General features: G+C 52.6%; 1 protein-coding gene across 1 annotated transcript in view; it reads left to right on the forward strand.

Annotated features, from left to right (window-relative positions):
* The window catches only part of PTGIS (prostaglandin I2 synthase), a 67,127-nt gene extending 53,745 nt beyond the window's left edge, over positions 1-13,382 (forward strand). Inside the window, exons 9-12 of the mRNA XM_077778337.1 lie at positions 6,947-7,115; positions 8,090-8,271; positions 9,757-9,908; positions 12,800-13,382. Of these exons, the coding sequence (XP_077634463.1) occupies positions 6,947-7,115; positions 8,090-8,271; positions 9,757-9,908; positions 12,800-12,944 (648 nt within the window). The 3' untranslated portion in view covers positions 12,945-13,382. The remainder of the gene's footprint in view (positions 1-6,946; positions 7,116-8,089; positions 8,272-9,756; positions 9,909-12,799) is intronic.
* The last annotated feature ends 1,126 nt before the right edge of the window (positions 13,383-14,508 follow it).

The following is a 14,508-nucleotide window of genomic DNA, read 5'->3' on the forward strand; positions in this document are numbered from 1 at the left end:
AGAGCCCGACGCGGGGCTCGAACCCACGAACCGCGAGATCACGACCTGAGCGAAAGTCGGACGCTTAACCGACTAAGCCACCCAGGCGCCCCGTGACTCTTTATCCCTAATTACTTCAGTTCCTAAGAGCAAGAAGTTTCCCTTACGTGACACAGTACAATGATCACACTCGGGACAATTAACCCAGATACGGGATCGTTATCACTCAGCGTCATCACTTTTCCCAACAGTGTCCTTTAATGCCTCATCTTGGTCTGACATCCAGTCCGGGATCACGTGGTGCCTTTAGTGATTCTGTCTTTCAAGTTTTCTTTAATGTGGAACCGTTTCTGTGCCTTTCATTGTTTTTCACGACCTTGACATTTTTGAAGTGTGCAGAACAGTCACTTTGAAGAATTATTTAAAAGTTCCCTTGAGTACTTACCGTAGACNAGGCGCCCATATGTTATTTTTAAAGTTTATTTATTTTGAGAAAGAGAGAAAGTGTGTGTGCACCTGCATAAGCAGAGCAGGGGCAGGGAGGGAGGGAGGGAGGGAGAGAGAGAGAGAGAAAGAATGAATCCCAAGCAGGCTCTGTGCTGTCGACGAGGAGACTGGTGAGATCATGACCTGAGCTGAAATCAAGAGTCAGAAGTTTAATCAACTGAGCCACCCAGGTGCCCCATACAGGGTGAATTTAGATGTGGTTATACAGGATGTAAAATGGAGTCAGCAATACAGAGATCCTGGGGGTCTGTTGTCACCAAGGTGGTGAGGGAAGACTCTCTGAGGAGGAGATGTTTGGCTGATAAGAAAGAGCTGAAGTTGGGGGCTTGGGAAAGATGTGGGAATAGAGCATTCCAGGTAGGGGAAACAGCAAGTGCAAAGGCCCTGGGGTTGCATCATACCCAGTGTTTGGGCAACAACAAGGAGTTGAATGTGCCTGAAGCAGGGTGAGGAGGGCGGTGGGAGTGAGGGAGGCGATTGTGAACGGCAGTGTGGGTCCCAGTGAGTAAGGACTTGGGAATTCTCTCTGGGTGAGGTGGGAGCCCTGGGAATGTTCTAAGCACAGGGAGGTCAGCATCTGAGGAACAAAGGCAGAAGCAGGGACACCAGTGTGAGGGTGGCAGTAGGACCAGGTGGTGGCCATGGAGGTGATGAGGAAACTCTGGAAACAGAAGATGGTGCCAGTGGAGATGGCAATGGACCAGATACTGGGGTGAGAGAGAGCAGGGCTGAGGCTGCCTCCTCTGGAGGCCTGGTGCCCGCTCTCTCCTGGGTCCCAGAGTCCCGCACCTTCTCTCAGCCACTCCTCAGCAGTAACAGCTGCACAGACCAACGTTTCTGGGTAATTCCCTTCCCATCGACTTGCCGCTTATTTCTAGTTTTCTCTCAGAGCCATTAACTGTCCCTGCAGGCGAAGGCTGGCAAGGGGCAAGGGCTGGGTTTAATCAGCAGTTGGGGCCCCATTAGTGCCTAATAACATATTGATGGGCAGAGACCTGGCGCTCCCAACTGCCCCCAGAATCCCTTGCAGAATGACCTCTGTCAGCAGAACTGGATGCCGGCTTCGGGGCTTGAGTGGCGGAGAGTCTGGGGAGCGGCCTTTGGTGGGGCCAGGACAACTGAGCGGGGCTTGGGGACAGGACATCCTCTGACTCTGAGTCGTCGGTGGCATGCAGAATTCGGGCAGGTGAGAAGGCACTTCAAGAGCTCGAGTCTTGAGAGCAGCCAAGATGCTGAGAAGCCCCGTGGTGTCGGGCACAGGCTCTGTGAGCAACCTGCGTGGATTTGAACCATGACTTGGCCACTCCCTGGCAAACCAGTCACTTAAGTTCTTGCTGCCTCAGTTTACTCAGCTGTAAAATGAAGACAACAGTCAGTACCTTCTTCAAGGCACTGGGCTGAGGGTGGGAGAAAGAGATGATGGAAAACCTGTAGTTGTACCGGGCAGGTAGCTAGAGCTCAGTAGACGTGTTCAACGGTTATTTAGTGAATGCCCACCATGTGCCGGGCACCATTCTAGAAGCTGGGGATAGAGCAGTGAACAGACCAAAGATCCTGCCCTTATGGAGCTGATATTCTGGGAGAAGACAATTGGTAAACAAGTAAGCACATAAAGTATAGTCAACGTACTAAGTTCTGTAGAGAGCCAGTGAAGTGGAGGAGGGGTGGGGAGGGGCTGCTTTATATAGGTGGCCAGAGAAGACCTCACCAGGAAGGCCACATGTGAGCAGAAATATAAAGGGAGGGAGGGAGCCATATAGATACACAGGCCGAAGGCATCCAAGCAGGGGGCATAGCCAGTGCAAAGGCCCTGAGGTGGGGATCAGGGTGATGTGATAGAGAGGTAGCAGGGCCCTGTGGGCTTTGGGGAGGGCTTTGGCTTTTACTCTGAGAAAGGAATTCCTTGAGGACTCTGAGCAGAGGAGCACCGTGGCCTGCCATCTGCTTTAGAGGGATCATTCTGGCTCCATTACTGAGAGTCAACTGTAGTGGGGGACGTGGAGGCAAGGAGACCAGAGATGAGGGCGCTGCCATGTCCAGGCAAGAGAGGATGGCGCCGAGGCCCAGAGAGAGAGAGTGAGTGTGTTCTGCACACGTTTACCGGTAGAGCCGACAGGATTGGCTGTTGGACGGGACAGAGAGAGGGTGCTCACAGCGATGCTTCCAGGCTTTGGCCCGAGCAACAGGCAGGATGCAGATGCTGTTCACGGAGGAGCAAGATGGTGAAAGGGGCAAGTTTGTGGGGAGAAAATCAGAGGGTTGGTTTGGAGTGTGCTGGGTTTGAGACCGGGCAGCTGGCGTGGAGGACATGGAGTTCAGGGTTGAGGTCCAGGAGGCAGAGGTGCATTTGGGACTTGCTGGCGTGGTTGATCCAGTGGCAGTCACTGGACTGGGGACTGCAGGGGCTCAGGGGATGAGCGGGAACCCAGCCCCTGACCTCCCCGGCTGCAGGGGTCAGGAAGATGGAGAGGAGTCCGCACGACCGAGGAGGAGTGGTCCATGGGCTGTGGGAGGGGAGCCTGGAGGAGGGCACCCACAGGCTCCGCTGCAGAAGGACTTCTGAGAGGCTTATCAGATCACAGTGGAGTCCCGAGGCTCAGCACCCAGGGGCCTAGAGGGCCACCCAGTGGGCTGAGGTCCAAGGCCCAGGTCCAGGCTCTGAAGGGGCGAGGTGGGCAGAGAGAGTTCACGAAGGCCTGGCAGCCCAGGCTTCCCTCCTGGCTCTGAGCCTTTAGTTGGGGAGGCGACCATGCAGACCCTAAAAAAAAAATTTTTTTAATCACAAAAAATGGAAAGTAATTTCACCTGTGATCTCCCATCCCTCGGTAGAGGGTGGCCGTGAAGGGTGCCAGCAGCCCCGTGGAGGAGGGCCTCTCCTTCCCAAGGATTCTCCCACACACCCCAAGTCTGAGGCTCATTGGCCCAGCCCGGGTCGCAAGTCCTCTCTGAGTGTATCACCGAGTGGCCCAGACCTCCACCAGAGGTCTGAAGGGCGTGGAGGAGCCCCAGATGATCAGAGTGAAGTGGAGGTAGGAAAATGGGTGCTGTTATCCACAGGCAAGGGAGTGGACACAGGGCACGCAGGATGCACGTGTCCCCCACTCCTACTGACTGGTGAGGTGGCCACAAAGTGGTGCACGGGATCCCGGTGCTGCGTCTGGTGCCCTGTGAGCGCCCCCTGGAGGTCAGCTACTGCCATTCACGGAAAAGGTAAAGGAGAGGACAGGTGCTCCTGGGTGAATGGACTTCAGCTGTAGGGGTAGGGAATGAGGCTAGACGTGACATGTCCTCATGGGTAAACTGAGGCAAGGAGCTATGGGAGAAAGCTCAACCTCCAGGGTGGTGACTTCAAGCTCTCTTGTAGCGGAGTGATCACACACATGTGCACACTCACACGTCTGTGCGGTGGGTGGAACGTACTCTTTGCCACTTCTCTAACTTGCCACAGCTTCTTCTGGAAGGCAGAGATCACTGAGAAGCCTCATGCTCCCCTCATGCTTTGCGATTAATGAACAGTGGCCCCCATCAGACTGTCCAGGCAAGACAAAATGGCCTTGGCACTGAGTTCACCCAAGGCTGAATTATTTATCACCTACACCCCCCCTGGCGATTTAAGTGATGGACAGCAAGTGACCTTGCTTGTCTCTGTAGGAGCTAAGGTGCCAGAGGAAATCTCAGAGTCCAAGGCCCCCGCCTTGTTCTCACATGGGGTAGGGGGGCAGAGGTGGGGGGCTGGGAGGAGAAACCACTTCTGAGCACCTGCTCTGTGCCCAGCAGGTGGAGATGGGTTGTATCCGGTCTCAGGGAGCCCTTGCGGCCATCCCAAGGGTCAGCACGTTACCCCATTTTACCAGGAGGGAGGTTTTGAGGCCCAGAGTGGGAAGTGGCTTGTCCAGAGTCACAGACAGTGGGGAGCTGGGATGTGAAGCCAGCGGTGCCGCGTCCAGTCCAGGGTTCCGCCAGCTTTTACCTCTCAGGCTGCCTTGGACATAGAGGTTTATTCGATAAATACCTCTGAGCTCCTGCTATGTGCTGGGACTAGGGAGTGCTTAGTTTGTCTTTTCAGTGAAACAGGTGACAGTGGTGCCTGCTTGAGGGAGAAGTGAATGAGGAAACGTGCCACTTCCTTGGTGCTGAATTCACAGTAGCTAAAGAAAAAAAAAACACAGAAAATCTGTTTCACCATCATTGATATGTTGGTCCATTTGTTTTCTGCCTTTTTCTGTGTATGTTTTTTTTTCTGAGATGAGGATCATGGAGTTTTTATTTTTTTAATTGTTTTAAAGTTTATTTACTTAGAGGGAGTGTGCACGAGCAGTGGAGGGGCAGAGAGAGAGAGAGAGAGAGAGAGAATCCCAAGCAGTCTCTGTACTGTCAGCGCAGAGCCCGATTCGGGGATCGATCTCACAAACCATGAGGTCGTGACCTGAGCTGAAATCAAGAGTCAGATGCTTAACCGAGACACTCAGGTGCCCCCAAATCATGCAGTTTTGAAAATCCAGTTTCAATTTTATTTAATACTGTGTCATGAGCATTTCTTCGTGTCATTGAAGATCAGTATAAAAATCATCCCATTTTTGTTTGGCTTAAAAGTACTGCATCCATTAAAAAAATTCGAACAGTGTAAAAGGGCATAGGTTGTGAGAGTCAGTACCCACCACTCCCCCCAGCCCTCCCCACTTAGGTCCCAGAGGCTCTTTGTAGAGATGGTCTGTGCTTCCTCATGGGAACCCTCTTCAGACATACGCACAGATGGGAGCACAGTGAGCCCGTTCTGCGTCCCCCTGTGGTTCAGGGCACCTTGGCCACTGTCCCATCAGTACACACAGAGCCAGCTGCCTTCTGATGACTTCCTGTATCGTTGTCCTATGGATGAATTATCGTTTGTCTCATTGATCTATTGATAGACCGGGGTTGCTTCCAGTCTTCTGTTGTTACATCAGCACTGTGATCAATATCCTCATGCAAATGTTCTTTTGTCCGCGTGCAATTACATCTGTAATAGAATTACTGGGGAAATACAGCATTTAATGACTATCATTGAGACAGGATGGCACACAAAAACCGTCCCCCAAATCAAAGTTAGTTGGTATTCCACGCATGCCTGGAGCAAATTTCAGGGTACCCTACGCTCATTTTAGCCGCATGAAACACCTGAATATTAAAATGTTCAGCTAAGGCTGAAAAATCTTGGAACAAGAAATTTAAAAAAAAATTTTTTTTGTAGTTTTTTATTTATTTAAGTAATCTCTACACCCAACGTGAGGCTCAAACCCACAACCCCGAAATCAAGAGCCACATGCTCCTCTGACTGAGCCAGCCAGGTGCCCCTATAGCAAGGAACTTTAATCCATTTTTCTACTTACTGAACTATTGGGAACTTTTACATAATTTTTGTTCAAGAAATGACTAGCTTTCATGGTCATTGTTGATTATCGCTTCTTCGCGACATATGCACACCATAGTGCAGATGTTTGGAAGTGGACACTCAGGTATTACATCAGTTGCTATTGAACTAACCAGCCTCAAGAATCGGTGGTGCACACTGGTGAGTATTTATTTAACTCACATGCGTGTGGGTCTGCTGGACGGGCCTCAGCTGGACAAGCGGCTCCACCCCAGGCATCGCTCACCCTCCTCGTGGGAGCAGCAAGCCCCGCGCAAGTGCAAACACACCAGGTCTTTTAAGCCCCGTGCTTAATTTTTTTTTAATGTTTTTTATTTATTATTGAGACAGAAACAGAGCATGAGTGGGGGGAGGGGCCGAGAGAGGGAGACCCAGAATCCGAAGCAGGCTCCAGGCTCTGAGCTGTCGGCACAGAGCCCGACGCGGGGCTCGAACCCACGAACCACGAGATCATGACCTGAGCTGAGGATGGACACTTAACCGACTGAGCCCCCCAGGCGCCCCTTACGGCCTGTGCTTAGAGCTGCTGCCCTGTCAGTTCTGACTGATTCTGTTGGTCAAAGCAAGTCACACATCGGAGCCCAAATTCAGGGCTGGGGAAATAACACTGTTTCAGAAATGGGAGCCAGAGCAAAGTCCATGGCAAGGGGCACGGATGCAGGGAAGGATGGAGAATGGGGGCTAAGGATGCAGTCATCCTAGATGTTAACAGTAACCTTCACGATCCACCCTCTTCCTACTCCTGACACGTCTTTGCTGAGTAGCTTTGAAGATCACCTGTGTGAGCTCAGATCCATGATTTTGCTCAAGGTCAGGGACGCCAAGGGCAGCCCTGAAAGTAGGCATTGGGCTACACCAAAGCCCCAGAGCAGATCTGGGCCATGTCCTGAGCTGAAGGTAAACATGAGGCATGCCTGGGTGTTTGGCAGGCGTGGGAACCCAGGCCTTCTGACCCCCCGTGCCTGGGCCAGGGCTGTGTCCCTGGCACGGACGAGTCAGCCCTCGCCCCGGGTAGGCCCTGTTGATGGTATAACGGGCTCCTTCTTGTTGCAGGGCAATATGGGTCCTGCTGCCTTCTGGCTTCTGCTCTTCCTCCTCAAGCACCCTGAGGCCCTGGCTGCTGTCCGCGGAGAGCTCGAGCAGCTCCTCTCCAGAGCAGAAGAGCCTGTTTTGCAAATGACCACCCTCCCACAGAAGCTCCTGGACAGCATGCCTGTGCTCGGTGAGACACTCAGACCCTCCAGATGAGCCCCAAAGCCTGGGTCGTCCTGGGCCCCCTAAGCCCTTCCCGACGTGGACTCCTGTCATCCAGGGTCCCTCAGTGTCCTCTGATCTAGGGTCTCCCTCCTCCTTTCTCCTTAGACCTGGTATCTCCATACCCCTCACTCAGCTGCTCATGATCTCAGTAGATGTTGGGTCGCAAGTGGCGGAAAACCTAACTTAAACTGGCTGAAGCAGAAAAAGGACTTTATTTAAGGGCAGTAACTCAGAAGTCCAGAGGGTAGCTACCGTCAGGCCCAGGCGGACTCAGGTTTAACACCATCATTAGGACTCAATCTCTCCCTCTCTGGGACCTGCCCTGCTGGGTTGGCTCTGGTCTGGGGTCGGCAGGAAGGCCACCAGCAGGTCCGGGCTGACCTGCTGTCAGTCCTGTGAGGGGGCGCTTCTCTGAAATGATCCTCTGAAAAAGTCCCAGGACTGCATCTCATTGGCTGGCTCTGTCTGAGTCACATGGCCGTCTTGAACCAATTATAGGGTTCAGAGGGTTGGGATGCTCTGATTGGCCAATCACACACAGCCATGTGATGGGGAGCGAGGCCAACGACCTCTGACAGTTGGGAGAGGGGTGATCTCCAGAAGAAAACGAGGGCGCTGTTTCCAGATGGGGAATGTAAGCTGGCCAAACAGAAACAACCAATATTGATGGCCCTGCTCTCCCTAGTCTCCCCTGATATCTCCCTGGCTCCCACAGTCCTTCACATCTTCTAGCATCAGACCCAAACCCTCATATCCAAGATCTGAGGACCATAGTAATCGTATCTCATCCCTTGGTCTTTTTGGCCTTGCTGTGTGATGATGGGCAAGTTACGCACCCTCTCTGAGCCTGCCCACCTTCCTCTGTAAAGTGAGGGCTGGGGATGGCATTTGTGCGTGAGAGAGGATGGCTGCTGACCCTTCCTGCTCCTGCCCATGCAGACAGCGTCCTTAATGAGAGCCTCAGGCTCACTGCTGCGCCCTTCATTACCCGGGAGGTCATGGTGGACCTGGCCATGCCCATGGCAGATGGGCGGGAATTCAGCCTGCGACGTGGTGACCGCCTCCTCCTCTTTCCCTTCCTGAGTCCCCAGAGGGACCCAGAAATCTACGCAGACCCAGAGGTAAGCTGCATGCCAGGGACCGCGGGACAAAATCAGTGGCTTCGGGACTAGCCAGATCTGAGTGGCAGCCCAACTTGCTCCTTGTTTGCTGTGTGACCATGCCCAGATTACTTCACCTCTCTGTGTCTATTTCCTCACCTGTGAAATGGACCTCATAATAGCACCTGCCTCATTGGGTTGTTAGGAAAATTAAATGAGAGCGTGTAAGAAAGGGCTTCACAGTGCCTGGCATGGATGGAATGCTTTGTAAGTGATAACTGAGCAATTTTCTTTTTTCCAGAATGTTATGTCAGCTTCTCAACACTTTTCTCTCTCCGCGGGCTTTGAGATGCGTCAAACTTTCACAATTTCTAACAGATTTGGGTGCTTATCATGAGCCAGGCCCTGTGCTGTACATCCATCCACATACTCTTCCATATCGATCCACCCACTCACACATCCATCCATTCATCCACCCACCCATCGATCCATCCTTTCTTCCATCCATCCATCCACCCACCCACCCACCCACCCATCCANCACTCTTTCCACTGCTCCATTTACTTATCCTTGCACCCATCTTTCACTCAGCTCCTACTCTGTGCCAGGCTTTGTTCTCAGACACAGTCTTCACCTTCCATTCTACAATGTAACCAAAAGGAAATTGACGTCCTCTTTTTAAAAAATAATTTTAAGTAATCTCTATGCCCAATGAGAGGCTCCAACTCATGACCCTGAGGTCGAGAGTCACATGTTCTACCATCCGAGCCAGCCAGGCACCTCTAAAAATAAGTTTAACTTTAAATTTTACACTGCCGAAGTAATATATACCTGTAAAGTAGAAATATACAGACACATATGTTTAAAAGTAAAAATCTTTTCTTCATTCCCTTTATTCTCCACATATACAGAGTTCCCTAACAATGGTTTGGAGTGTATCCTTAAAATTATTTTTATGCCACTACAGACACACACAACGTGCTGACACACATATAAATAAATAAGTGTGTGGACAGGATAACACAATATATGCTATTGTGAAACTTACCTTTTTAACTTAACCAGAGTCTAAAGAGCCCTTTCTGTGTGAGCACACAAACCAAGGTCTCCTTCCTAAAAAGCTGCGGTGATTACAAAATTTTTTTTTAATGTTTATTTATCCTTGAGAGAGTCAGAGCGTGAGCAGGGAAGGAGCAGAGCAAGAGAGGGACACAGAATCGGAAGCCGGCTCCAGGCTCTGAGCTGTCAGCACAGAGCCCGGCATGGAGCTCGAACCCACGAACCGTGAGATCATGACCTGAGCCAAAGTCGGACGCTTAACCGACTGAGCCACGCAGGCACCCCAACCTGCGATAGTTCTTTAACCACTGCCCTACTGATTCACCTTTACTTTGTTTTCAGTTTTTCCCTCTTCTAAACAAGGCTTCAGTGAACACCCTCACACAGTTTTCTTCCTGCGTGCCTGTTATGGGGGTGGAACCAGAAATGGACCTCCTTTTATTTCAGGTGTTTAAGTATAACCGATTCCTGAACTCTGATGGGTCAGAGAAGAAAGACTTTTACAAGGACGGGAAGCGACTGAAACTTTACAGCATGCCATGGGGAGCTGGGCACAACCAGTGCCTGGGGAAGGCTTACGCCATCAGCAGCATCAAACAGTGAGTGTGGGGGCGGTGGAGCGGGTGCAGGCCCGGGGTGGGGGTGGGGGGCCCCTGCTCCAGCTGGTTGGCACACACCCTCCTCTCCGGAGACCTAGGGTTCTCAGCCAGGAAACTGGGCAGAGGCTCCAAGCAGCCCATGAGCCGTCTCCTGCCCACAGACCTATTTATTTGTGTTTTTAAAAATGTGTGCTAACTTTTAAGAATCAGAAGATCTCACAGAAGAAGCCAGATTTCTGATCTCTTTTGAAAGAATCCGATCTGGCAGTGAGCTCTTCCCTCCAAGCCTGGTGTCCAAATACCAAACCCCCAGAATACCAAAGACTGGACGTTCTGCACGTGCAGCTGACCATGGCTGTCCATCCACAGCTGCTGTGCATGCTCACAACCCTCTCGGCAGGAACTGGCCAGACGTCATTGTTCCCTCTGGGCTAGTTCACCGCCTGCGGGCCGGCGTGCCTTATACATTCTCTTCCCTGGATCCCAAGAGCCTTGGCCCCCGGACCACAAACAGGGCTATGCCATCTGCCCTGCCCTGACCTGTCCCTGTGTAATCCTAAGCTGGGTGACCTTTTGTGCCTGTTTCCTCAACCATTCAGGGCGCGGGTACTGATCCTATTGTATCCCAGGGGTGTCAGAAGGAAGGAATTGGGTCTTCCGAAGTACTTAAGTCACTGCCTGGCTCATTATAGGCATTTAATAAGTGTTAGTTATTATTATAATTCCTAATATTACTATTACTAATGTGCATGAATATGCCAAGTGAATGGGCGCGTTGCATTAACCTTTTGGTCTTGGGTTTCTGGGCAGTAAGTTCTACCTTACTGCCTCATGCGCCTTCCTAAAACTCACGCCCCTGTGAAACCACACAGTAAAGTCAACAGGGATCGTGGGGAAAACGGGGCCGGGGTCCTACAGTCAAAGAAAATTCCTAAGTAACTCATGCGGGATAAGAACCCAGGGCAAGGACGGTCGTACAGGTTCACACGCGTTGTGGCTGCTGGAGAACTTCGGTGCTGCCGTAAGTGGGGTGCTTGGCTTTAAAAACCACCCAAAGCTTGTTTGTGAAGTGGGCTCTGGGTGGGTTGTAGCTATGAAGTTACTGTGACATGTGGAGGGAAGGAGGGTCCCCTGAAATGGACACCTGCTATCAGAGGTGGCTCCCCAGCCGCCCCGGAGCTGAGATGGCTGGTGGAGAGAGTTCAGGTGTGTGCGGGCGTGGGTGCGGGCGTGGGTTTGAGCGTTCCCGCTCAGTGGGTTCAGCTGGGTGTGGGTTTGCATTCTCCTTGTGCCTGTCATACACGAAGCCCATAGTGAATGAGGAATTTGCACAAGGCCTCCTCAGTGCCCCAGTATATCCATCAGGTCAGAACAGACTCGTGTTCAGAAGTGTTGTGGCAGAACTGACTGTAGTTGTTACCTCTTAAAGTTTTTGGACAGATAAAAAGAGATCACGGCTACTAAATGCTTAGCGCAGTGCCTTGCACCTAGCGTTTCAGTAAGTTGGCTAATTTGTTGTTTATTTTTTTAATGTTTTTTTTTTAATTTCTGAGAGAGAGAGAGAGAGACAGTGCGAGCAGGGGAGGGTCAGTGAGAGAGGGAGACACAGAATCGGAAGCAGGCTCCAGGCTCTGAGCTGTCAGCACAGAGCCTGATGTGGGGCTCAAACTCACGGACTGTGAGATCATGACCTGAGTCTAAGTCGGACGCTTAACCGACTGAGCCACCCAGGTGCCCCAGTTTGTTATTTTTATCTCCCTTAACTGCCATGCACCCCTGCTAGATAGGGGTCATTCTGATACCGACTAGAGGTCCGATCATTTGCCACTGTGATCATGCACCTGGTGAGGGGAGGCACCACGATTCCAATCCAGGTGTGGGCATAGAACTCCCCACCCTGTATAAACTTGATCTCTAGCATCCTCCAGCTTCAGAGCTGGGAGGGACCTGGCCCACCTCTTGGAGCTTCTTTGACCAGACAGGGAAACTGAGACCCTGGGTGGGGGAAGCAACTTGGTGAGGGTCAAGAGGCAGAGTTGAGTTCATCCAGCTCTGCTGCCTGGAGGTGTGGACTTGGCTCTGTCCTTGCCTTCCCCCCTCTCCATTCATGAGATTGAAGCGTCCTCAGGTCACGGTGGGGGGGGTGGAGGGACACTGGGCAGTGGAAGATCCGGTCCTGACCCCACTGACACAGGCGCAGGAAGTAAGCCAAGGCAGGTGGGCCGGGGCCAGGCCACCTCAGGCGGGGCTGCCTCCGCATTTGCCGGCACACGGATTCCACCCTGCATCTGGCTTGTACGCTTGTCAGGAGTTTCCCCACAGATGCCAGTAAGAGGCTGGGGCAGGGGTACCTTTTCCTAAGCTCACAAAGGCAGCCTCTGGTTTAGCAGCCCTGACCTGAGCAGACGGTGAGGGCTCCGGGGGACAAGGGTGATCAGGGGGTTCAGTAAGGGTCATGAACGACCCCCAGGTCTCTGGCCACAATAGAGGTGTAGGTCCTGATCCTACGAAGTAGGTTGTGGGTTTGGGGGTCCCTCACCTCCACACGGAGACTCGGGGGCCAGGCTCTTTCTGTCTCCCCACCCCAGCATGGGGTGCACGCAGCCGCCAGGCAGAGAACACAGTCTTGTGCTGGCTGAGCAGGCTTCTGTGTGGAGTCCACATCTGTCATCTCTGGTCACCGCCTGTCAGCAGGACTGGTTGGCTGGCAGATGTGAAGGAGCCCATGGCCTCTGGGCAGGAAACACCTGTGCTGTTTTTTTTCTCCTCTCGCTTTTCCCAGTGAGAGAGCTGGGGTCAGACTCCGGAGGAAGCCATCGCCTCCCTGCCTTATTCCAGAGGAGACCCAAACTCTCCCGGTCCTTCACACCCTCAATACCATCTCTCTGCAGATTCGTGTTCCTTGTGCTGGTGCACTTTGACCTGGAGCTGATGGACCCAGACGTGGAGGTCCCCGACTTTGACCTCAGCAGGTACGGCTTCGGGCTGATGCAGCCGGAACACGACGTGCCCGTCCGTTACCGCCTTCGGCCGTGAGCCCCAGGAGCAGGCAGGGCTCCGGCCCACCTTTTCCTCCACCAGCCTGCCCCCCCTCCCCGGCTTTCTGTGTCTGCACTTCCCCTGGGTGCAGGAGCTTTGAGCACTCAGCGGTGCCAGCATGAGCACTTTCCTGATTTTTCCTTAGAAGGCTGTGTCCGGGGCAGGGGAACGAAGGGAAGCTGAGAGGGGGTGAAGGGAGAAGGGACACCAGAAGCTCTGTGAATTGTCTGCTCCACTGGTCGAGTTCCAGAATGAGTCTCTTTCTACTCCTAGCTCACCCTGCTCCCCCCCTGCCCATGATACCCACAAAAGCCAGGGCACGCAGGGCAGAAGCAGGAGTCTAGATTGCTCTTTGCCCCAGCTCCCCGGGGGGCCAAGTCCTTGACAATGGTGTGGTCCAGGCCTTAGCCTCTCAAAAGCCCATCAAAAGGCCAGTCAGGGCCTAGCCATGTGTCCACTGAGATAGACTCTGTTCCCACATTACAATTAAACTAGCCAAAGCCACACGAGTCCTTTAGACTCTGCTTCCCCAGGTGCCCCATTTGCCAGACACTTGCCGCATCTTCCATTCATACCGATGCTTGAGAAAATTCAGGAAGGTTTTCCCAAAGGCAAATGCAGTCAAGGCATAGAACACTTGCACCTCCCAAAGACTGGGCTCTGTTCTCTGTTCTGGACGAATGGGCTCCAGATGGGAGAGCTTGCCCGGTGTCGAGACTCCAGTAGGGAATAAGAAAGACAGCAGCAGGCTGGCCCCGTTGTCGGAAGGGGCTCCCTGGGCTGGTCAAGCCAGGAAAAGAGGAAGTGTTAGTTTTCTATACTCTAGCTTGGAGGCAGTGGCTGCAGCACGCCCCGCTGGCAGACCTGTTTTGTTCGGCCCAGACTTCCGAAAAAATTCATTAGTTGTTATCCTGCGTCTTTGGGAGAGTCCATTTACAAATGTCCAGATTCTCTTGAAAACGTGGACGATCTGGCCACACTGGGCCCATGTCCCCACGGGCGGCTCTTGGCCAGAGCTGAGAAGCAGCTGCCTCCCTTATCCAGGGCACGCGGATTCTGGCTCACCAGGGTTTCCACGTGGTGGAGACTTTGCTGTTTTTCCATTCCCAGTGCCCCCGGGCCCTTGAAGGCATCCCAGCCTGAGAACCCTCTTCTGACCCTTAGAAGCAATGCCATAGGAGATGGGGGGAGCCTACTGATCAGTCCTCAGACCAGTGGCCTGCCCTGTCCTGGGTGTACCCCCCCCCCCACCTTCGTACAAACAGATCAAGGATGAAAACTTGCCTTTGCATCAGCTTTAGGGGAAAAAAAAAAAACAAAAACAAGAAACACTGCCTGGAAACATTTACCGTGATAAGTATTATTATTAACATTAGGTCCTGTTTATTGAGGACCCTCTAAATGCCTGTGACGGGCTCTGCAGATGCAATATTCCTACTTCTTAGAGCATCTCTGTGGAGAGGGGACGGTTATGCCTTCTTTATGGATGAGGAAAGGGGCTCAGACAGGTGCCGTGCCTTGGTAGGATTTGGCAGAATTCTTGTCCCAGGAGCAAATGCTA

Source organism: Crocuta crocuta, unplaced genomic scaffold (genome assembly GCF_008692635.1).
Source record: "Crocuta crocuta isolate KB4526 unplaced genomic scaffold, BGI_CrCroc_1.0 scaffold27, whole genome shotgun sequence".
NCBI lineage: Eukaryota > Metazoa > Chordata > Mammalia > Carnivora > Hyaenidae > Crocuta > Crocuta crocuta.